The sequence below is a fragment of the Primulina huaijiensis genome, chromosome 18 (assembly GCF_012295235.1).
Source record: "Primulina huaijiensis isolate GDHJ02 chromosome 18, ASM1229523v2, whole genome shotgun sequence".
Lineage (NCBI taxonomy): Eukaryota > Viridiplantae > Streptophyta > Magnoliopsida > Lamiales > Gesneriaceae > Primulina > Primulina huaijiensis.
Window position 1 is genome coordinate 19370052 of NC_133323.1, and position 24295 is coordinate 19394346.

General features: G+C 32.7%; 1 protein-coding gene across 1 annotated transcript in view; it reads right to left on the bottom strand.

Moving 5' to 3' along the window:
* The window catches only part of LOC140964301 (THO complex subunit 2), a 28738-nt gene extending 15667 nt beyond the window's left edge, over positions 1-13071 (bottom strand). Inside the window, exons 1-19 of the mRNA XM_073423952.1 lie at positions 12707-13071; positions 12395-12520; positions 11562-11603; positions 10853-10912; positions 10697-10759; positions 10512-10592; positions 6724-6795; positions 6600-6647; positions 6431-6499; positions 6139-6272; positions 4321-4396; positions 3816-4009; positions 3531-3611; positions 3134-3341; positions 2798-3040; positions 2624-2704; positions 2421-2540; positions 2273-2332; positions 1523-1650 (exon numbers count right to left, since the gene is read on the bottom strand). Coding sequence (XP_073280053.1) covers positions 1523-1650; positions 2273-2332; positions 2421-2540; positions 2624-2704; positions 2798-3040; positions 3134-3341; positions 3531-3611; positions 3816-4009; positions 4321-4396; positions 6139-6272; positions 6431-6499; positions 6600-6647; positions 6724-6795; positions 10512-10592; positions 10697-10759; positions 10853-10912; positions 11562-11603; positions 12395-12520; positions 12707-12835 — 2015 coding nt within the window. The 5' untranslated portion in view covers positions 12836-13071. The remainder of the gene's footprint in view (positions 1-1522; positions 1651-2272; positions 2333-2420; positions 2541-2623; positions 2705-2797; positions 3041-3133; positions 3342-3530; positions 3612-3815; positions 4010-4320; positions 4397-6138; positions 6273-6430; positions 6500-6599; positions 6648-6723; positions 6796-10511; positions 10593-10696; positions 10760-10852; positions 10913-11561; positions 11604-12394; positions 12521-12706) is intronic.
* Positions 13072-24295: the final 11224 nt, after the last annotated feature.

Below are 24295 nucleotides of genomic sequence, written 5' to 3' on the forward strand. Positions count from 1 at the left end.
ATCTTACATGCAAGCGGAAATAGCAAACTTGAGAGCTAATGCGGAGAAATCAAGATCAAGTTTCTCTTGATCTTCGAAACATTGCTCCAGAATGAAATTGAATTGGCCTTCCCAAGTACCACAAGATTCTCACTTCGAAGATGAACCAAATAGTAAAGACGTGTCTTCCAGGACGATCCAAAATAAACCGCTCAGTTAAAGAATTGCATGCTGGTAAAATACTCCTGATGCTAATAACACCAATGATGTCAACCTAATAATTCTGATAGATTTACCATTCCTTGTCATTAAGTCCAAGCAACAGTTCGTAGTGTCAAGATCATTGACAATGCTCATGATTAGTCAAGAGGCCAACCTAAAATGTCAAATAACTTAAATGCCAAGTTCCAGGATACATGCAATTGAGGAGTTCAGAGGGCGACAAATCCAGAGGAAAATGATAGAGAGTATACAATAAATAACAAATCTGATCTTCAACTCAAACTCAACACTGACTTGGACAAGAATTCCACAGCTCGAGCATACAGCAGAAAATGGGCATCAATAATTACATCACCCCAATGAGATGGTACCCTTGTCTCAGTACTCAAGACAATCCCCCAAAAAAGTCAGACAATACCAATCCTCATAGCATTCACATATTGGCCTTATTTTCTAAGATTAGTTCTGTGATACCAAACGAACTTGTGTTCTAAAGGCCATTCCAGAACAAAAGGCAGAGTTTCATTTAAGATGTCAACAAAACATATCTCCCCCCATTAAAGAAGTTCATTATACTAGATCGTCCAGCATTAAACATATAGGAATGTAATGTTTCTTTTTGCAAGGGAAATCTTCTGGAGAGCAGTTGATGTGTCCAATATTCATAGAAAGTAAAATCCTTAACTACCCAAAAGTTACTAACAATTACAGCCTCCTTATCAACCAAACAGGGCAGATGTATTTAGTGTATTATGCCCGCCCATAGACTGGCTTCTTTACAACCAAATTACATGAGTATTCCCCATACAAAGACAGATCTGATTCAGCCCAACATTCCCATGAACAGGCTAAACGGGAGCCATCAATCAGCCCGAACTGCAAGGTCCAATAAATCTGCAGCTTCAACAACCAGCTTCTCCAGAGGACATCACACAACCCGCAAACTGGGTAAAGCATCCCCGGGAAATCTGATTCTATTTAAAAGAGACTGATTCATTATTATTTAACACCTTTGTGTGGTTAAAAGGACCAGAAGTTCAATAACAAATGCATTGACAAAAATGAATAAAAGGCTAGGATTAATAAAAAAGCTAAAGACCCATGTGAATTTCAAGTGCTAATCTCACTTCATAAAGGTCAAGTAAAAGATTATTTCAGTAACACGTGTGGCTACATGTTAAATCAATATACACAATAAATCAAAATTCCAAGGCAAGACACCCACATACTCACACAATGAACAAGGAATATAAGAAGTTCGAACAATAAACATCCGAAATGATAAGTAACCAAAGAAATTTCATGGCGTAAGGGTACATACAAGTGACCCCAAAATGATGCCAGTGATTGGAGCCAGTCTGACAAATTAAGACCATCCTCTTTAAGCTTCTCGCGTCCACCTTGAGCCAAGCGTTCGATGACAACATATTCCAGGATATCATACTCAAGCTGTTAAAGGCATGCATTGGACATAAACAAAAAGTAGAGACACGTTACATAAGAGTACAACTTGATTGCTCAAAATTTTAACTATAATCATTGTACAATGAAGACAGTCATCAACTAAGTAGAACATAAATAATGGTCGCCCCCACCATTTTAATGACAAATAGTTGAATCGTTTTTTCCTGCCTCGCTAGTGACAGAACAACAATAGGCACGACAATGCAAATAAGCCAAAACGCTTGCAATACACTCCGCTGAAATTATCCAGGTACACATGCAAATAAAACTAAAATATAACTAAAAGAAATCAAATATGAAACTCTGTATAAATTCTTGTAGAAGTAGCCAAAAATCTCACATATCATGCCCACGTTACACAGAATAATCATGCAAACATGACAAGAGGAAATGATTTTTAATTAATCTTATGACTTCATGCCAATGCAATCCTAAAGTGTGAACAAATACTAGTTAATTTAGAAAATCCGTCCGTGAACCTTCAACGGATCTAATTTCATACCAGGGAAAAGAAAGACCGAATAAACTTTATTCAACTACAGAAATTTAATCTGGCGGAAAGTATTCATGAATCTTACAATCTAAAGGGCACAAAATATTAAAAGACCTGCGTCAAATACTTGAAAGCATCCACAACTGGAGCAATCATATCCCTGTACGCCTCAATCTACAGATGAAAGAGGCTAGATAAGTCTTTCAGCTAGAGGTCCAGTTATCAAGTAGAATAATGTATTCTTTGACAAAAAAAAACTTACCTGATGAACAATTGTTCGAAGCACTGTCATTGGATTTGCATGAGCTAGTTTGGCAACCATTCTACCAAGCTGCTTTAAATTTTCTTTGGCGAGGCGTTTTAAAATCCTACGAGTATCCAACTGTAAAAGACCAACAGAAAACAAATTAAAGAATAAGTGGTACAAATAATAAAGAAACAGTCTCATAAACAGTAGAGACATACCCTCGCTGTTTGCCTTGCTGCCAAAACCATTGGAAAACGCTCGTCATCCTTTTCCCATTCACCATACAAACGGTATCGCACCTGTAGAAAGTAGAAACAGTTTACAAAATTATCATTTTGCTGAATACAATTGATACTAATGTGCTATCATAGAGAATCAGTTGGAAAAGCTACCTCGTACGGAAGAAGGGACATTAGTTCCCATATCTCCTGTCCAATTGCAGGATTAGCAGGAATCAACTGCAAAGAAGGAAGAAGACATGTACCAAGTGCTTCCTCAATTTTTAATCTTGCATCTTTCAGGTGAAGGCGAGGATTCAGATTTTCGAAAGAAGCAGTACGAGTACAAAATGCCCCATCGGCATCGTTAACAAGCTCAACGGCACAAAGAAAATAAGCTCTCAACACTCTAGTGGTCTGCATGTCAATCATGGCCATCAGTAAAAGGGGTGGATATTTCATAATAAAAAGCAAAAGAACAATAAGTCATAAAAGACGAGAACGTTAGACCTTCTGCAGTAATAATGTGTCACGGTAAAGATAAGGTCCAGCAGAAGCAAGCATCTCAAACAGTTCATTAGGTAGATTGATGAAGGATTTTTTGAGGTATGAATTTGCTGCCTCTGAATCAACACCAGTACCATAGGATGCATCACAAATTGAAACTCTCAATTGGCACACGACTTTGTAAGCCGAGGAAACTTGTTTTTCAATAAGCCTGGACAAATAAGCATAGAAATGTTAGAAAGTCTTAGTGATGAATTTGGAGAAGAATGAACACCAAGGAAGAAAAAGAAAGGATGTAGAGGGAAAAGACGAAAGAATGAGACAAATCAATATAAGACATCTAGCATTATTTCCCATTAAAAAAATTTCACATCTAATTACACGGGATAATCTGAATTACCGAAACAACCCCTGACAAATTTGGTCATGTTCCACAGGATTGAGAGGTAAGAGACGCTCCAAAAGCTGATGAGCATGAAACCTGAGAAATCAAAAAGTAAATTCAAATGAAATAAAGTTCCTCAAATCTTAATTTTCAACAAGACCAAAACTACTCTAGTACCATTGTATATAGTGTTTTTTTCAAGGAAAGTGAGAGAATCAGAACAATGATGATGATGTTAATGATATTTAAAGCAACAATGCGACACAGCACTAGAATTTTAAGATGATGATTCAAGTCTACCAATCATCTACGGCAAGGAAGCCAATCAGTAGACCTAGGGCTTGATTATTTGCAAGCTCTGAAGATCTTTCAGCAACTGCCACTTTTTCCATGTCCAAAGCAGTAAAAAGATCTACAGTCACATCTCCTTGTTTCTCGTCATCCATGAGGTCCTTCCCAGTGGCTGCAAGGTTAATTTTCCCAATTTTATTGGCCTGCTCATCCCAAGGAAATAAGAAATAAGATCATGAAATAATAAAAAGTAGAGAAGATTAAAAATGTAAAATATGGAAAATCTTAAGGTACATTTGCAAAAATAAACAACTGTTTAATGTCAAAAGTATTCAATCAATCAAATCACATATTAGCGGGTGCGTTCATGTGTGTGCGCATTTAACAGTCAATAACTAGTGAGGAAAGAACCAAATATTCAGCGAAAATTACTTGAATGATATAACATCTTAACAAGTGCAGGAAGTGGTCATAACATAAAAGCAACTTACAGAAAATAAATAAATAGAATCACCTCATCAAGTCTCTTTACAGAAAAAGCATTATATTGCTCAAATGCCTCTTCGTCCTTGGGACGTAAATGGGCATATCTGAATGAAATACAAAATCACATGTGAATATCAACATGCAAAAATAAGTTTATACCGAGCATATTCAAAAAATAAATATGTAGCAGTGATAAACGTGTGAGAGAATTGTCACAGCTGTAGTAGATCTAGATGAGGAATAAGTGACAAAAAAAGGTGGGGAAAAAATTCAAACAGAAAGTTAAATTTTTGAAAAAGTACTGCATAGCACAAAAGGTTCTCTACCTCCAAAGTCAAACAGTGCTAAGCACCACTAGAGTACACCAAGATTACAACGGAAACACTGTTAAGTAGCAACACATTAATCATTCCCATTGCTTTGTAGGTCCACAGCCTCTAGTCTATACTTCAAAAACAAACGAGTTCATTTCACACAAAAAAATCACGCATGAGTTGAGAACTATATTCCTTTTAAACATTTATATTATCTTTGTTGCTAGTTAAAAACAAAAAAGAGGACCTCTACACTCATTAAACTAACAGGAGCTAGGTAAAAAAAGCACCTTAGATTTTATCAGTTCATAGAAACAATAATTCAAAACTCAGTAACTCGGGAATGTTCATTCGTTCTACTTCATTGACAAAACTATGCCAGGGATAAGCCCTCCTCGTAAATCCCATGACTTTTTTCAACTCTTTGGATGAGTTACATAAAACCAAGCACAGAAGACGCTGAAAATTAAATAGTTACTCTAAAGAATCAGAATACGTGTTCAACATGACATGCATTCAAGCGTGTAAATGGAATAGCTTGTCCCAATTGTAAGCTTCCTTTCGTGGATTACAGTGCTTAAAAAATTACCACCGCCTGAGATGTTGGCAAAAAAGTTTTCTTGTTCTTTTTGTCAAATTGGTGTGTATTATGTCGGAAAGAGGTGGAGACTCAGGACCATTTGATCATTCATTGTCCTTTTTTATGTTGTCTTTCGTTTAAAGCTTTGACGGAGTTCGGCCTGATTTGAGTACCGAGATCAACTTGGGATTTATTAAAGTCGGATCTCAGAGGAGATTTGGGGAGATGGGGCAGAAATTTTTTGGAATATGGTAGTTCACTGTTTAAACTAATCTATGTGAATGGAGAGGAATAAGAGGATCTTTGAAGATCAAGAAGACATAATTGAGGAGTGATGGAACAATGAAGATCAAGAAGACTCAATTGAGGAGTATTGGAACAAGATTAAATTCAGGGTTTTGGGCTGGAGTTTGATGATTGTAGAGTTTAAATCATTCTCGTTCTCAGAGTTGTATATGAATTGGGGACTAGTATTATGTTAATTTATTTTGACTATGGGTTTTTTATGTGGACCTTTGGTTCACTTTTTGTAATTAATTTTATTAATCAATATATTATCGATTGTTATCAAAAAAAAAATTTGTAAGCTTCCTTTCCTCCAATCTTTCAAGACCCAAGGTGTCATTTTTGTTTTCTGATGTTAATCCATAGATTTAATTGGTTACTCTCCGAATTCGATGAGAAATAAATGCAGGTAACAGGAACAACAAATATTCGAATTTAGATCTTGTTAAAGTCTTGAAAGAGAGAACTAAATTGAGGCCACAGTTCAACAGTTACCATATCTCCTGGAACCAGAAATCTGAAGTGCAATAGTAACGAAAAACATAAAATATGTGTTACCAGATTAAATCATTAAATGATTTACCCAACAAAGTGCCTGTGTAGAAACACAGAGCACCAAAACCAGCTTGCAACTTAAATAAAACACCTAGAATGCAAGCTTACTCACATGCTTTCAACATCAATGAAGTCTTTCTTTACCAACAATGCAGCAAGTTGATAAAGTCCATTTGGTACAGAACTGTTAATTTCCGTGTGCTGATAATATTGAAACTTGAACCCAAGAATTTGTGAAGCAGGGGACTGCACAACATGAAAAAAGCATTAACACCACAAATTTCCGTTCTCATAGAAGCACCAAGAACATGTCGAAGAGAAACAATATACACACAATAGGGCATCAGTGGATACATTCAAAATCAAGGTACAAAGGGTACATTGCACGTCATCAGCTTCAATACCTTGGGAAACATCGGAATTAATTCCAAAAAAATACTGTTATCAAGCTGAAGCTCGAAGCATTCCAACACCTTTAACAAACAAAACTCCAGTAAGAATAAATTGTATAGAGTGAAGAAACAGTATAACTATATAAGAAGAATTAATTTGAAAATTAGATATCCAACTTACAATATCGAAAACTCGGTTTGGATCAAGATCAAAGTGACCAATCAATGACTGTAAAGGATTAAAAAATTAGAAAAATACATGAAAGAAAAATCCCCATTAAACTAAACCTCATATTAGTTTGAACCTTGATAATGCCAATTGTTGCAGCTGATGCATTTTCGGTTGATGCTTTAGGAACTTGAGAGAGGAGGGTGACCTAAAATCCGAGAACAAGCTGATTAATTTATTGATTGACTGCTTGATCAATCTATCGAGTGGATGTATCCTTCAATATGAGAAAAATACGAGAACTAATCTGATATATTCTACACATTGGAATCCCATTAAAAAGAATAAAATTTATTCAGATGAACGGATATATCCAGCAAAAACAAACCAGAGGAAAACATGATAATTTATTCCAGCATGTTTCTTCAAACTCTCAATTATTAATACTTATTCAACACAACAGAAATTCAATAAAAGTATTCAGTTCTTCAGAGGCGACTTATTGGAATCCCATTAAAATGAATAAAGTGGGGATAATCAGATGAATAACTATATCCTCACGGAATCAAGAAAAAGGGTGAACGGATTTACAGGCATGCAAGTTACTTGAGGCTAAGATGTGAGAACTATGTATTTACATCCAAGTTTAATGACTTTATGCATATTTATGTCTATCCTTCGGTTCTACTTCTCTACAACTAGCTTCTCTGTCACAAATTATCGAAACAAAAGAGAAAAAAGATATCGCTAAAATCCCAACAAAACAAAAGTACGAAATCGGGAAATTGGGATTGCATGATCCGCCATTATTGAACGCAAAGTACACTTGGTCTAATTTTAGGGTCAACCCGATATGCAGCCGTTTAGACAGATATCTATTCTCCGGGGTATGGATGGACATTTTCCCTACCTTCAAACAAACGATGTTACACAGAATTACTTCAGACCATTATCCAGTATTGTTTGATACAACTAAACTCAGTTGGGGTCCTGTGCCGTTCAGGTTCGAGAATGCTCGGCTGTCCCACAAAAATTTTAAAGAATCAATCTTGTCATGGTGGAACAAAGGGGTCGGCCAAGGGTGGGAAGGATATAAGTTTATGAAGTAACTCAAAGGAGTTAAAGTCACTTAGAAGGTACCAAATGGATAATCAAAAAGCTAAAATCAGATGGCTGAATGATGGGGATCAGAATTCAAAATTTTTCACGCTTTAATGAATAATCGAAGGAACAGATCGACGATAGATAAAGTGGAACGGGAGGATGGGTCTGTGGTTCCAGAGGAGAGTCAGATTGAAGAAACAATCATCGGTTTTTACAGAAATCTTTATAGTAAATCGGATGGCGAGGGGAGGATTCAAAGGATTGGAATGGAGTCCTTTAGCTAGACTTGAAGGTGAGGAGTTGGAGATACAATTGGCGGAAGAAAAGATTAAAAAAACAGTGTTTGAGAGTGATGGATCCAAAGCACCAGGACCGGACGGGTTTACAATGGCTTTTTTCTGTCAAAAATGTTGGGATACGGTCAAAGCGGATTTAATGAAGGTGTTCGCTGAATTTTATCATAGAGGCATTGTCAATGGCATCACCAACGAAACTTACATTTGCCTTATCCCAAAGAAACAGGAAGCGATCAAGGTTAAAGACTTTAGACCTATCAGTTTGATAACGAGTATGTACAAGATATTGGCTAAAGTCTTAACAAACAGGTTGAAGAAAATATTGAGTGATACAATTGTTGAGAACCAGTGCGCTTTTATTCAAGGAAGATTGATCACGGATTGTTGTCTTACTGCGAATGAAATAGCAGAGGAATACAGAATGAAAAAGAAGAAAGGGTTGGCGCTCAAAGTCGATTTGGAAATGGCATAAGATAACGTGGATTGGAGGTTTCTGGACTTCGTGCTACAAAAGAAAGGGTTTGGTGTTAGATGGAGAAAGTGGATCAAGGGGTGTCTCCAATGTTTCCTTCTCAATTTTTATTAACGAACAGCCACGGGGGAAATTTAAAGATGAGAGAGGTCTAAGGCAAGGGGACCCATTATCCCCTTTTCTTTTCAACCTATTGATCGATGGACTGGGGCATTTGGTAGACAGGGCTAAGATAGCGAATGAGGTGAGAAGGCCGGTAGCTGGGAGATATATGATTGAAATTTCACACATTCAATTCGCGTATGACACTTTGTTCTTTGTCCAATCTGAGAGGCATTTGATGGCTTTGGTGGAAATTTTAAATTCATTCAGCCTCAAATCGGGGATGAAAATCAATTTGGAAAAAATCGTTTTGCTGGGAATTAATTTTACGGAAGAGGAGGTCTAAGGTTTGGCGTTAGCAATTGGGTGTAAAGAGGATAAATGGCCAATAAAATATCTCGGGCCACCGTTGGGTGGCAATCCTACGAAAATCGATTTTTGGGAACCCGTGATATCCAAAATGTCCAAGAAACTGGCAAGCTGGAAAAAGGCGTTTCTATCAAGGGGAGGTCGACTTAAGATGATAAACTCGATGTTAAATGCAATGCCAACATATTTCATGTCTCTATTTGAAGTGCCAATTTGTGTGGTAAAAAGGATGGAAAAATTAACGAGGGATTTTACGTGGGACGGAACCGACGAGGACACGCATTGTCATGTAGTAGCTTCGGATCAAATTTGTAAACCAATAGACAGGGGGGCTGGGCTTGGGGAATATTTGTTTGAGGAATAAGGCAATCCTAGGTAAATGGGTGGAACGTGGGGTTGGCCAGGACCTCGACATTTAGAAGCCCTTGGAAATTTATCTCGCGCTTGTACCCGGCTTCTTATCGGTTAATTAGGGTGGTGCTCAAAGGATGTAATCTCATACGGTTTTGGGAAGACATTTTTTTTTTTTTGGGGGGGGGGGTGAGTGGGGGTTTTGTCATTTAAAGAGCGGTTCTCATCTTTGTTTCAGATTTCTACATCGTTTAACAAACCAATCTCTAACTTCATCAATGTTGACAATCTCCCGATTAACTGGACTTTTGATTGGCATGTGCGCTTTAGAAGAGATTTAAATGAGGTCGAATTGGGAGAGTTTAGCTCGTTATTAGGGGTCTTAGATTCTGTTAATATGGAGTTGGGCACAGAGGATTTTCGGGTTTGGCAGGGGATCCTTCAGGTTCTTTTTCTGTTAGGTCTTTCTACGACTCTTTTTTCCCGATTAGTATCTTTCCTTCATTCCCATATCATCATAATATCTGGAAAGTACCTATCCCGCTCAAGGTTCAAATTTTCTCGTGGATCGTGGCTTTGGGAAAAGTGTCGACTTGCGATGCGTTGCAGAGAAGATGGCTTGTATGTGTTTTATGCCCGCATTGGTGCAGTTTATGCCGGAAACAAGAGGAGGACCAAGATCACCTATTGTTGCACTGCTCCTTCACGAGGGGGATATGGATAAAAGTGTTGAAAGACAGAAAGAGTTGGGTTTCGAGTGGACATTTTCAAGAAAAGCGAAGAACTTGTTTCTTTTCGAGCCAGGCTTACTTCCCGGGAAAGGGACTAGGACATTTTGGTATTCATTGTATCTTTTGGTCAATTTGGCTAGAACGGAACAAAAGAATTTTCACAGACGCAGAACAATCTGGAGACGAGATCTGGGAGATGATCAAATTCAGAATTGCCAGTTGGTCGACTAGGTTGCCAGAGTTTAGTCACCTATTCATATCAGATATAGTTAGAGATTGGAAATTTATTTACAGTTAAAAATTGTGTAGTAGTCGTTATAGTGTGCTTAGCGAACTTCGCATCCGCCCTTTTGTAACTTTTTCTACTATTATATTAACATTATCGTTTCATATAAAAAAAAAAGTACGAAATCAGTCAAATCCTGATGTGAATTATCATATTTGGCGATTAATCAACGGAAAATTGAAAAATAAATATACAAGGTACAAATGTTAATACCAGCTTAGCATAGCCCTCACTTTCTTCTCGGAGCAAGTTAAACTTGGTTTGTTGGTATAGAAGACGAGTATTTACTCTAACCTAAAATACAAAACGTGATACTTAAGTAAATGGTTAAAAATAAAGCCTTAAACACAATAGCAAAAAATTATGATAATTATAGAGTAATCATAGTACCACAATACCTCTTTTGATTTAAGATCTGCAGCCTTTATCTTGATCATTTCAGTCTCCCCCAAAAACTCTTCCTGCAATATCAGACAAAATCAACAGATAAGTTAGACATAAGCGTTCACATTAAAATATAGAACAAAGGTCAGACTCTTTAACAAAATTCTCACCTCACAGCGCTCTTGAAAAAACCTCAAAGGAACCAGGGTAGATTCCACCAGCCATTTAGCCTGTAAGAAACAAGAAAAATATCTCAAAGATTAACAAATAGTACATAACACCACCTCACGTCTGGATACTCTTCAACAATGTTTACTAAAAATCCTAAACCATATAATAGCTTAGATATTCACCTTTATCAGTTAGTACTTAACTGCATCATTTTTTATGTGGACCCAATAATATTTCCAAGTTCATCATTTAAGTAATCTGTTAAAATTAGACTATCCATTTGATCAAAATAAATGAGCCAAGTCCAAAATTAAATATGTCCCAGTTAATTGATTCAACTTCAACTATTAGATTAGCAATAGCTAAATTAGGTTTGAACTATGGTGTAAATATCATGCTGGCCATATGTAGTCCTTATCATTCAGGCAGTTATTAACGAAATAAGCCAACAAAAATTCCTTACAAATAACCAAATTTAGAAGTATATCTTACAGACGACATTTACCATGGTATTGTGTAAATCTTGACAAATTAGCAAAACAGAACTTTCAGAGCTGAGTTCTCAAATTATCACTGATAGGAAATCAAAACCAGAGTTCGGATGGTTAAGCCACCATGACAAACAGGTCTAATTGGCAAGAATTTTGTCAACGAACTAGAAAAACTAATGCAATGCACGATTAAAAGGATTTCCACGATGGTACCAACCAGTTTTATAAGGCGAGAACGATAATCACCAAGCATGGAAAGCTGCAACACAAGATACCACATAATCATTAAGCAGCTGTAATCATACCGAAGAGCTTGAAAAAACAATGCAATAAAACATTCGCTATTTGCTTAAGAAAAGGAGTTCAATTAAGCTGACAGCCTGACATCAAGTGCGGGGAATTATCACAGTATAACAGAACCAAGTCTCTGCCTTCTAATAAAATGTGGTTTTATATTCCATAATCGATAGCAGAACAAAACGATCAATAAAACATTAAGCACTAATATTTTAAGAAATTACACATGCCAGTCTAGAATCAGCCACCAAGCATGAAAAAAAGTGGTCATGCTTCAAAGAAGAGCATGAGACAAAAAAAGGCCTCGCTCTGTAGGTAAATGACAATTAGTTATTAGTTAAAGCCTAAAAGAATCAGAGAGTGCAGGATTGTTAAAGTCCAATCTTTCAAAGTATAATCTGTCACCTTATAAATAAACTCCATAAATTTAACTTTTATATTATTTCTACAGGGTAAAACTAAACAATAAGGAGAAGGCTTATCCATGCTTTTGCAAATCTTCACCTACCTTGTTTAACCCACTTTATGATCTTACCCTAAGAGATATAGAGAGTTCTCACAGATTGAAAAGCTCATCTTTACACACTGACAAAGATCCATACCATTATTCAAGAAATATTCAAAAAAGCTCATCTTTAGATAAAGCCAACACGAATAACAAATAGAGAGAGAGAGAGAGAGAGAGACTAATTACATTCACCTAAGATGGGCAGAACTAAGTATGCAGTTAAATAAAATCTTGAAAAAACTCACATCTTGCGCCATTTGGGATACGACATCGGCAAAATATGATCCAACATCCCCTTCAGGACCACAATCAGAAAACTCTACAGCCTCCAAAGCCACTTTACATTTCTGTAAGGGCAAGTCCCCTCGAACCTATCAACCAAATGAAAATAAATAAATAAATGTCAGCTTCCAAATAAGCGAAATAGAAAAAGGGAAATTACAAAACCCCGCCTGTGAAAATGCTAATGCTAAAATTCTTAAAAAGAACGTTCTTATAGATCAAGGAAGGAATCTGAACATAAGATTTAAAGTGAAGGAAGAAATTAAGCTATTCACCACTGTCCAGCAGAGTTCATAAAGAAAGCGAAGAACTGGAGCTGGGGAAGGGAACTTGAAATTCGAATTCTTTAGCTCTCTAATGGAGTCTTCGGTGAAGTATATGCACTCAAGAGAAGGCAGAGACATTATATTTTTGTTTATTTCGGATAATCAAACGAATCTTGAAGAATTTGGGGATATTGAATTCAGAAAGAGTGGAGAAAATGAAGTCGTCCTCGGCTCTCCTTGGGTCCAAATTCGATATTGGTGTTGCCTAGGGTTTCAGATTGTGCCTAAAAGGGTTTGGGCGAAGAAGAAACGCTTCTCGCTGCTCATCATTTTCTGTTCTTCCCACGCGCCTCGGGGATTAATTGTGCCAAAATAAATAAATTAAATGTGGGTATCTGAATTTTCAACAAAAGGAGAATTTGATATATAAACTATTGAAAAAAAATTAATATAAATTACTTTTAAACAGTGTTCTAAAAAACGCGTTTAAGTTTGAAGCTCGTCAAAAACGCCCCGCTTCGGAGAAAGCGGAAAAAAGCGGTCAACCTGTAGTTTGATCGAATTAAGCATAATTAAGGTGTTTAATTGAGTGTGCTTAAGTACAATTAATCGTATCTATTTATTTTTTAATTTTTTTATTTTGAATGTATGTCTTTTTATTTTAAAATAATAAATTAGGTTTATAATTTAGATGTTCATTTTTTAATTTTAATTATGATTAAGTGTTTCTGATAATGATTTGACAAATATTTAACATTTTTAATGTGGTCTAGTTGCAAAAACAAATAAAGATTGTAATTTTGATATTTTTATAATTTTATAAATATAAGAATTAATGCATCAGACTTAAATTTATCATATTCATGTATTATTTTATCTATTTATTGATTTGAGATAATTATAATTACACTAAAAATAAAAAACGCTTTTTCACGTTTAAGCCTATGCTAATCTCGCTTAAGATTGAAAAGCTTGGAGCTCGACATCCGCGCTTCGGGACGCTTCACGCTTTTTAGAACCTTGCTTTTAAATTCAATTATTTACCAATTCACTCGGAATTCAAAATGATTTATTATGTATGGATTTTTATATAATAATCAAATATTTTTATCAAAGTCTACCTCAGAAAATATAGTTCATAAAAATCGCTTCTAAAATCTTTCACGAGCCATATCTTGGCAAAACAAGTAAAGGACTACACCATGAAATTCTAACTTCTTGGTTAAACTCGAACATTATATTTTAATCAATAATATTTCATTCTGAATTTATTCTAAATCATATTATAGTAAGGCTATGATCTAACACGTACAAATGATTTAGCATGTTACACACACTGAAAATAAAAACTTAATACACATAAACTAAAATTAAGAAAATAAATAAAACTTACAATTTGTACACCAAAAATTGAGAGCTTCATTATTCAAGCAAGGAGATTTTTTTACAAAAAGAGAAGAGATAAGGAAGCAACTCGACCATGCCTTCAAATGACACAAACGTAACAAATATAATGACGATGGAATCGGACCTCAAACTCTGGATTCCAAAACAAAATATAAACAGTAAATGCTTTATAAAAGAAAACAGTGAATGTGTTTCAAAATTCAAAAAGATCATAGTGATATGTCACTCATCACATGGTTGTAAACCTCCTTGTTATATAATATTGTTTCCCATGATATTGTCTTTCAACGAATCTTTTAATTTTCAAATACTTTTTCAAATACTTCATCAACAGAGAATTCTGGAATATCTTCTTCAGGTTATTGAGCACCTTGCATTTGTATATGATTAATGAACTGAGTATCACTTGGTTCAAAATCCATATATTTATCATATTTTGAATCTGAATAATCTATATTTTATAAATATCATTCTTCATTTATTCAATATATAAATCAATCATTTTCTCCTTAAAATAAATTCTTGTACAGTTCTGAGTGATTATTTTAAAAAGACTAAGGGGGCGTTTGGTTCATGTGATAAGGTGTGTTTATTTTTTTTTAACCAACTTTATCCCTCGTTTGGTACGCGTGATTATTTAACCCAGTCAATCCCTCCTATGAATGATTAAGTTATATTAGGTAGGTTAAAATAATACATCCTCACCCCCTAGGATTATTTATCCCACTCTTAATACATCCTATTTTTCCAATTTTACCCTTCTTCTAAATTCAAACTCACCACCACTTCCTTCCACCGACCGTCCCTGGCAACCCCCGCCGCCGGCCACCGTCGGCCACCGCCGACAACCGTCGGCCACTGCCGGCCACCACCGCAGGCCACCTCCGGCCGCCGCCGACCATCTCCGCCGCCGCTTCCGACCGACCGACCGCCGCCGACCCCCGCTGCCGCTTCCGGCCGACCACCGCCAGCCGCCGACAACCCTTGGCCGACCCCGTCGCCGCTGACCACCGCCGCCGTCTCCGGCTGACCGCCGCCGCCGCCTCTGTCGGACCGTCGCCGCCGGAGTGGAAAAATAAAAAAAAAAAAAAAAAAGGGCAATTTTGTCATTTTATCAAAAAATTCAAAATTATCCCACACTTAAAAATCATACCAAACATAATACAATTTTACATTATATATTAAATTTCTATCACAATCATTTCTTTTATTATTTACATATTAATCATTAGTTTATTCTATCCTTCAAACCAAACGTAGCCTAAGAGAATCTTGTCCTTGTTATCTGTCATACGCTTGTTTATAAGATGCAATCTTTTTCAAAGCCATAGATCTTTCTTATTTTTGGATCATCTCTTAACATTTTTACCCAAAATTTTATGATTCTAACCCGCCATAGATAAGGAATACCATTTTCAGTATAACCAAATTCAAGTTTCAATCTCTAGATTCTTGGAATACCAAATTTCATAAAGAATAAACATAAAGTTTTTTCATCCAATTTTTTGAAAATTACTTTTGAAAACTTGAAAAAATGATATTCATTCTTCTATAGATTTTTAAAGGGTTATGGTAAAAAAAATTGCTGAAACATCAAATATTTTCCACTTTATAAAAAAACCAATTAGGAACTTCACATATTTTAAGAAACCAAGAATGTTACTTTTTTTATTCTCATAAAATAGATTTTTATTAAAACTTTCAATATAATCCCAATAATTGAACTAAAAGTTCATTTCAAGGTTTTGAGAATAAAATTTTTTCTCAACTAACGGAGTTATAGATCATTCTTCAATAGATGTAACTTTTTATATAATGAATTTCGAGAAGTTATAACTTCTTTGTTGCTGAATATTACTAAAAAAAATGAGTAATTTCAACATTTTTAGTATATAATAATAAAAGATTTTCATAAAATCATCGTTGTTTGTATAAGCCATTTACATATGATGTATTGGTCAAATATCTTTCCACGATAGTCAATATAGTTTTTCCCACTGAATATCTCTTTCTTCTATAAAAAGAATAAGATCACGATTTTTTGCTTTCTATATATAGAGTTGAATCACTATCATCTTCTTTGACAATATTGACATATGATGTCTTAGAATCAGAATTGATATTCTCATCTTTTTTTGTTTTTGTTTAGAGACATCATGTTTAAAATATTTTTGAAACATAAACTTTGTAGATTTACAATCTTTTTTTATAATAGTTTTTTATTATATAAATCATCTTGAAATTTTAATACATATATAACAATAGCAAGAATTTCTTTAGCTACCGCTGAATAATTTTTCCTGATATTATTTCATTTTTTCAGAATAAACCTTATGAGATATTCTTGTTTTTAATTATCAATTTGTTTTAAAATTCTTCCAAAACCTCTATAAGATATATTTGTTTCAATATTTTTCTCCATTGGGAATTAGCAAGAAGACATGGGAGCTTTTTTACTTTATCCGTAATTTTTCTAACAACCTCAATATGATTATTAGTCCATGGTGAAGGATTTTCTAAAGCCTATCATATAAAATAGCAGAATCTTCATTTAAATTTTTTAATATAAAGAGATATATAATTTAAACTTCCTAAAAGTCTTGTAACTGAATTTTATTAATTATAATATCAGGGAATTTAGAACCAAATTCAATACTTCTTTAATATGAATAATTTTTCTTTTTTCAATTATATGACCAAGAAATCTAATATTATTCTAAAACAAAGACATTTTGGGTTTTGATATAACAAAACCATTTTGAACAGTTTTTTTAAAAAATTTCTAAATGTTTAAAATGTGTTTCAATATCATTAGAAAATACTATAATATCATTTAAATATACAATAATAAAATTACTTTAAGTATAAAAAATATTATTCATGATTTGTTGAAATTATAAAAGAATATTATTCATACAAAAATGCAAAAATGTTCATTCATATAGTCAAATTGAGACATTAAAAACAGTTTTGTATCTATCAGATTTTTTAATTTGAAATTTGTTATAATTATGACTCTAAATCAAACTTTGAAAAAAATTAAAGCATGAATAAGTTTATCCAGTAAATCTTTCTCATTAGGAATGAGATGCTTATCCATTTTAAAATTTTATTAAGTGGTTTATATTTTATAGATACCACACACGCACAAAGTAGCCTTTTAGGCTTATTATAACTAATCAACCTTAGTTTAAGGTTTAACAGGAGATCTTCAAATCTTCTCCTTTAAGCGGCTAGCTGTGAGCTCTGTTTTTCGTAAGCTTTTAAGGTAATTCTGGATCTTTCCAGGTGTGGATAAACAAACCACTGTTTATAAACAGGATTTACTTCTAGATCTTTTAAACAATTTTCAAGAACTTCAATTTGAGTTTTTATTGGTTTAATTTTCTTTTTTAAAATTATAAAATAATTTGCAGATGGCATGATATAATCGAAGGGAGGATCATAAATGTAATCGTAAGACATATACTTACATATTGAAATTCTAGAATCGGAAAGATGAAACTAGAACTTGAAGAGATTGCTCGCAAACTTCTTTTATTTAAAGAGAAGCTAAAGAGGTTTTTTGGTGTGTGGTTCACAGAGGGCAACCACTTCTCTTATAGACATAAAAAGCAAACAGTACTCCCACTATTAAACAAATACAATAAAGACACGTACAATAAAAGATAAGGTTACAAACACAATAATGTAACCCAATAATATAAACCTTTTTGACAAAAGACTTTTAGTCGGTGGTGATATCCAGCTCATTCTCTACTGTCTCCAGCTCATTTTCTACCGGCTTATGCATTTAGTAATGCAAAAAGATCATCCCCATCATATGGGTCCTGTGCATCTTGATCTTGATCATCATTTTCTGTCATAGTTGTGTCTTCTTCCATTTTCTCTTTTCCTTTTGAGGAGGAAGATGCTTGTGTAGATAAATTTGATTTTTCACCGAATACTTCTGAAAACATAGAAGTAATGGTATCTTTATCCAAATGTTGGAAAAGTTCTTTGAGTAATGTGGTCTGAGTTGGGGTATCATGATTCATTTTTCTCATAGTTTCTCTGGCCGGTCCAAGAGCTATTACCCCTTGTCTATCATAGACTTTTCCTTCTCCGAAAAAGTCCTCTTTGCCCCACCATTTTATTAAAATTTTTCTGATTAATATAGTAGAGGCAAAATTAATTTCAAACATCTCTTTAGTCATGTCTTGAAGTCCATATTCCCATCTTATAATACAGGGAACATTATAATTTATAGCGAATTGGATCATGGCGGTCATTCCATCAAAATGTGGATTAGCCTGTTGGAATTTAATCCATATGTTTTTAACATTTTTAGGAAGAATAGATGGCATTACCCCCCATGAGAAAAAGAAAGTTTTGAACCATGTAGGTATAAATTGATGAACATCATCTAATTGAAATTTTATCCACCAAGAGTGTTTACGTTGAGAATTCTCATATATAAGAGTTGTATCCCATTCCATGATATAATCATGATAATTAAACATATTTGGCATTGCCTGAGAAGTGTTTAATTGCCTGGCTTGACCAAGAGATAAACCCCAATTAGCTGCTGGGATAATTTTCTTTATAATCATTTTAGAAAATGCAAAATCGCGATTTCGATCCATATGTTGTATTTCAACTGAACCAGTTTCTACTAAAATAGTTTCAAAATAGTCACGAGTTTTTCTCCCCAATATGGGTTATAAATCTTTGATTAAATAGCTTTGAGCTATATGGATTGGTGATAAACCTTTTAGGTCTTTGTCAATAGGACAGCAATTAAGACATCCTGAAATTAAGTAGGGATATTTTAATTCCTCTTTGGAGCCTTTTAAGGCAAATATAGCATTATTATAATAATGAATTTCATATGCAGTTGGATCATCTGTGAATTCTTTAATAGGATCGAATTTCTCTTCTTTGTTAGTATCCGTATTAGGCTGAGGAACAGTAGTGGCACCTCTTTTAAAAGGTGGTTTATTCATCGGCTTCTTTCCGGTCGCTGGTCTTGTTAGAACCGTTTTCCAAGGTTGATCCCTGCAAAAATTCTCTGGTTAGAAAATCTGGTAAAGAATTAGATTTTCCAGAGATATGTTCAATATCAAAATCAAAACATGATAATATAGCTTGCCATCTAGCAAAAATTTGTTTAGATGCTATTATTTTAACATCTTTCAAAAGAATATCTTTAGCAGATTTGCAATCTACTCTTAAAAGAAATTTCTTATTTAAAAGATCACTTTCAAATTTTGTAATACATTTAACAATTGAAAGAATTTCTTTCTTTATTATTGAATAATTTTTCTGAGTGTTATTCCAAGTTCCAGAAGTGTATCTAACAAGAATTTCTTTAGATGTATTATCTATTTTTTGTTTAAGTATTCCTCCATATCCAATATCAGAGGCGTCTCTGTTTCAACTATTTTAAATGCTTCAGGATTAGCAATAGATAAACAAGGGAGTTCTTTAACTCTTTCTTTTATTTTTTGAATTGCTAAAGTATGACTATCAGTCCATGGTTGAGGATTTTTCTTTAACCTTTGAAAAAATAATTTACAATCTTGAGCGAGATCTTTATAAAAATCTCCTATATAATTAAGACTTCCAAGAAATCTTTGTAATTGATNTTTAGGCTACGTTTGGTTTGGAGGATGAAATAAACTAATGATTAATATGTAAATGATAAAAGAAATGATTGTGACAGAAATGTTCTAAGAATTTTATCTTAGTTTGAAAAAGTTTTACTTTTTTCTGATTTACAGCTAAACCAGCCCTTTTTGTAGCTTGAATAAATATATTGAGATGCTTAAAATGCTGATCTATATTGTCAGAATAAATAAGAACATCATCAATATAAACTATGATATAATCTATATATAAATTATAAATTTCATTCATTATATTTTGAAATTCCATTGGAGCATTTTTAAAACCAAATGGCATAACATTCCATTCGTAATGTCCGAATGGTACAGTAAAAGCAGTTTTATATTTATCTTCTTCTTTTAGAAGAATTTGATAAAATCCTGATTTTAAATCAAAAGAAGAGAATATTTTCCCTTTAAATAATCTATTTAATAAGTCTCTTTTATTTGGTAATGGATGTTTTATCCATTTTAATGCTTTATTAAGCGGTTTATAATTAATAACAAGTCTTGGAGCTCCTCTTTCAATTTCTGCTGCATTTTCTACATAAAATGCTGGAAAACTCCAAGAACTATTACTTGGTCTAATTAATTCCTTTTTAAGAAGACTATCAATTTCTTCTTTACAATATTTTAAAAGTCTAGGCCCCATAGCTATAGGCCTAGCTTTTGTAGGAATTTTATCCTCCGTAAAATCATCTGTATAAGGAAGACTAACTTGATGTTTTTTCCTATTCCAAAAAGCATTAGGGACATCGGCACAAATTTCTTTAGAAATATTTTCTGAAATAATTTTTATTTTTTCTTGATTTTTTTCAGAATTTATTTTTTCTTTAATATTTTTAAAAAGAATTTCTTCTTTTAATGAAGTAACAAAATTTTCCTTATTATTTACTATTTTTTGTAAAATATTAATAGATTTTGAAACAGGTATTGGGGTGAATGGAAAAAATAAATTATTTCCTTTAATATTGGTATATAAACCCTTTTCATTAATTTTATTAATTGGAAACAACATTTGGAAAAATGGAGTTCCTAAAATCACATGAGTATATATATTTTTAATGAGAATAAAAGTTGTATTTAAACAAACTCCAGAATTACATATTGCTACATCAGACAATTTGTAATTAACTATGAGATGTTGCTTATTAGCAGCTGTTATAAATTGAGTGGTCTTTTTGTAATATTTGGAAGGAACAATTCCTTCACTGATGCAATTTACATCAGCTCCTGTATCTAATAATGCTTCAATAGTAATTTTAAATTTTTTATTAATATTTAATGTTACTTTTGAGTACCATTTTTGAGAAATAATTTGATCAATTTTATTAACTCATACCATTTGATTTATTTCATTATTATTTTCATCTTTAGTTAAAATATCTTCTTCTTCTTCATCAGAAGTAGAATCTTTTTCCCAAATGTGATTATTAATACTAAGAGTATTTACTCTTTCTTTTAAATATTTTATCTCAGATTTTATCTGATCTATTTCTCCTTTTAATTCAGAAATAGTAGGCTCTCTTTCTTGTTGTTTAGCCTTTTCTAGTATTTTATTATAAGAATATAATTCATGTTATTGTACAGTATTTTGTACAAGTTTAGTAGGTTTATGATTTGCCATATTCAAATAATGTTCTATAGCTTTTATTTTTTCTATAGGATATTTTATTTGATCTATAAGATCTAAAATTAAAGTTTCTTCATTTGATATAACATTTATTTCTAATCCCATAAAATTTATGAGACAAGTATCACAATCACAATCTGGGTCACAAATTTTATTTTCTGATATATCAGAATCATTATCTGAACTACTATTAGAATATTCAGAGAATTCATGATCAATAATATTGATATAGAAATCTTTTTGTTTTAAATCTTCTTCTTTATTAAGAAAAATATTTATTAATGATTCTTTTAAATCATTATTTATATTAAGATTATTAATCTTTTTCTTGACATAACACTTATTAGCCTTATGTCCAATTTTTCCACATTTCCAGCATACTGGAACTCAAGACATGAGTAGAATCATTTTTTATAGGTTTTTTAAACCTTTTCTTAGAATATTTTTTAGATTTCTCTTTATCTTTTAAATAATGTTTCTTTCTTTTAAAAGGAAATCTTTTCTTTTTCTTATCCCTTTTAGGATATTGTATTGGTTGAAAACCTATTTGCTCACAAAAGTTACCAATAATATTTCTATTTTCTTCTTTTTGCATATCAAGTTGTCTTTTTAACTTGATGTCATTGCAAAGAGTAATTCCTTCTGCAGTTATTTCTGCGGATAAATCACCATAAGTGAGTGAATTCCAATCTATAGAGTTTGTTGGAGATTTTGATTTTAACCTATTTTTAACTCTTTCAGCAAATAGAACTGGAAGTCCGGAAATAAATTTTTCTTTCCAAAAATTTGCATTGCAATCATTTCTAGTTAAGACTTTGGTCATAAAAACATCTTTATACCATCTGAATTCAGATAATGTTGGACATCTCAAATTCATCAATTGCTCTTGAGATCTATCTAATTGAAGTTCATTAGCTCCAATAAAATTAGATAAAATTGTATAAATAAGTGTATTAACAGCATCAAATTCTTCTCTTCCATTAAGATCAATTATAGAAGAGTTAAGAATTTGATTCTTTGAATCTTTAGAATGATAAAAGTCCCACCAACCTTGAAGTTGGCCTGTGAAACCAGTAATAATGGCTTGAGCAATTTGCCTATCATTATTACCTTTTATCTTTGCGGCATAAGAGTATATTAACATTTGTTTAATAACAGTTTTAATCTGATATTCAGATTTTCCATCTATATTCCATTCAGTAATGGCTTCTCCATTAAACTGAACGTAATCTTTCTTTTCTTCAATTTGAAGATCTATAGGTGTTGCCTTTTTATAAAAAGGTTTTACAATTGATACTTTATGCATTTTGTTAATCTGCATTTCATCTTCTGACGAACTAGAAAGATTTTCAATTTGTTCAGATTTAGTAATGACAGAAATAGAACATTTTTCTTTAATGTTGATTTTTTGTAATCTGTCTATTAGGCCTTCCATAAAATCTTCATCTTTTTTGGAACTTAAAAGAAAATTTTCTTTTTTAAGATTAGGAGGAGGTTTTATCATTAAAGTTTTTGAACTTTCACCACTAGAAAATCCTTGTTTAGATTTAGATAAAATTTCTTCAATTCGGGTAGTCTGATTTCTTAAAGAATGTAAAGTAAGATTAGTAAAATTATTCTGTTGAATTATATGATCAAAATTACTCTGTCCTAGTTCAGATTTTATAGGAGCATCGTAAATTTCTTTATTACCTTTTTTAATTTGTAATGTAGTGAATGAACGATGAATATCAAAAGATTCTTCTCCAGTTTTATGAACATATAATTTATATGTTGATTCAAGAGTGTTTATGAAAGACTCATCTGTAAAATTTGGAAATATTTTATTTCTTGCTGAAAAATATAAATTTTTTAGCCATTTGAAAAAAATCTAAATTTGAGTTAGTTTCTTTAACCCAATCTAAATATCTTGAAGAATATAAAGTTTGTTGTTTTGAATTTAAACAACTTAAAAACCATTTTTTCTTATTTAGATTTTTAATCTTTTCTAAACTTTTCTGAATAGAATCGTTATTATTAATAACCTTAACATTATATCTCATATCAGAAAAAGTAGGAGACTTAGATTTTCTATTATTAACAGAATAACTTCTTTGAAATCGAGAAGTACTTGATTCAGGAATATCAACTTTGTATTCAGGATGAGAAACATTATCATTTGTCTTTTGAAGACCAGATATACTAATTTTTCAAAATCAGATATAGAAGAAGTAGAATTTCAATGGAATGAAAATTTTATTTCAACATCCCCATCAACATATTGAACTATAATTTCTAGTTTTCTAGATTCTTCTTTTAGAGAAGGAGCTATATTCTCCATTTTCCAGATTCCTGGTAAAGTAACTTGACTCCAATTAATTGTTCTAGGAATCATGATATTGCTTTTAGTAATATCAGTTATAAAAAGAGTATTTTCTCCTCTTTTTGAACTAATTTGATTGGTATTGATTCTAAAATTAGATATTGTTGAATTCATAACTTTATAACAAATTCTATATAATAGAACAACATTTTCTGTACCATCTATCATGTCAAAACCTTCAGTCTTTATATTTAGAGTGAGGGCTTTCATGATATTTGGATCAGAAAGAGAAATTGGAAAATTAGGAAAACAACTAAAATGTATTGGTCATTCGCATAATGAGGATTCTACTATTCCTAATAAGGAATCTTCGAATTTATTATGTCTTTGATCTCGTACTAGGATTAAAGCTGAAGTATTTAAACCTAATCTGGTAAGAGGTTTTAAACCTATTTGTATCATTCCCAGATGCATAAATTTGTAAGATTGCTTGTGAATATTAACAAGATTTTGAGATAATAGACTAAATGAGTCGTATCCTCCTTTTAAAGGAATCGCTTCTTCTATAGTTTTAATTATATAATAAGATTTAAAATTAAATCCATTAGATC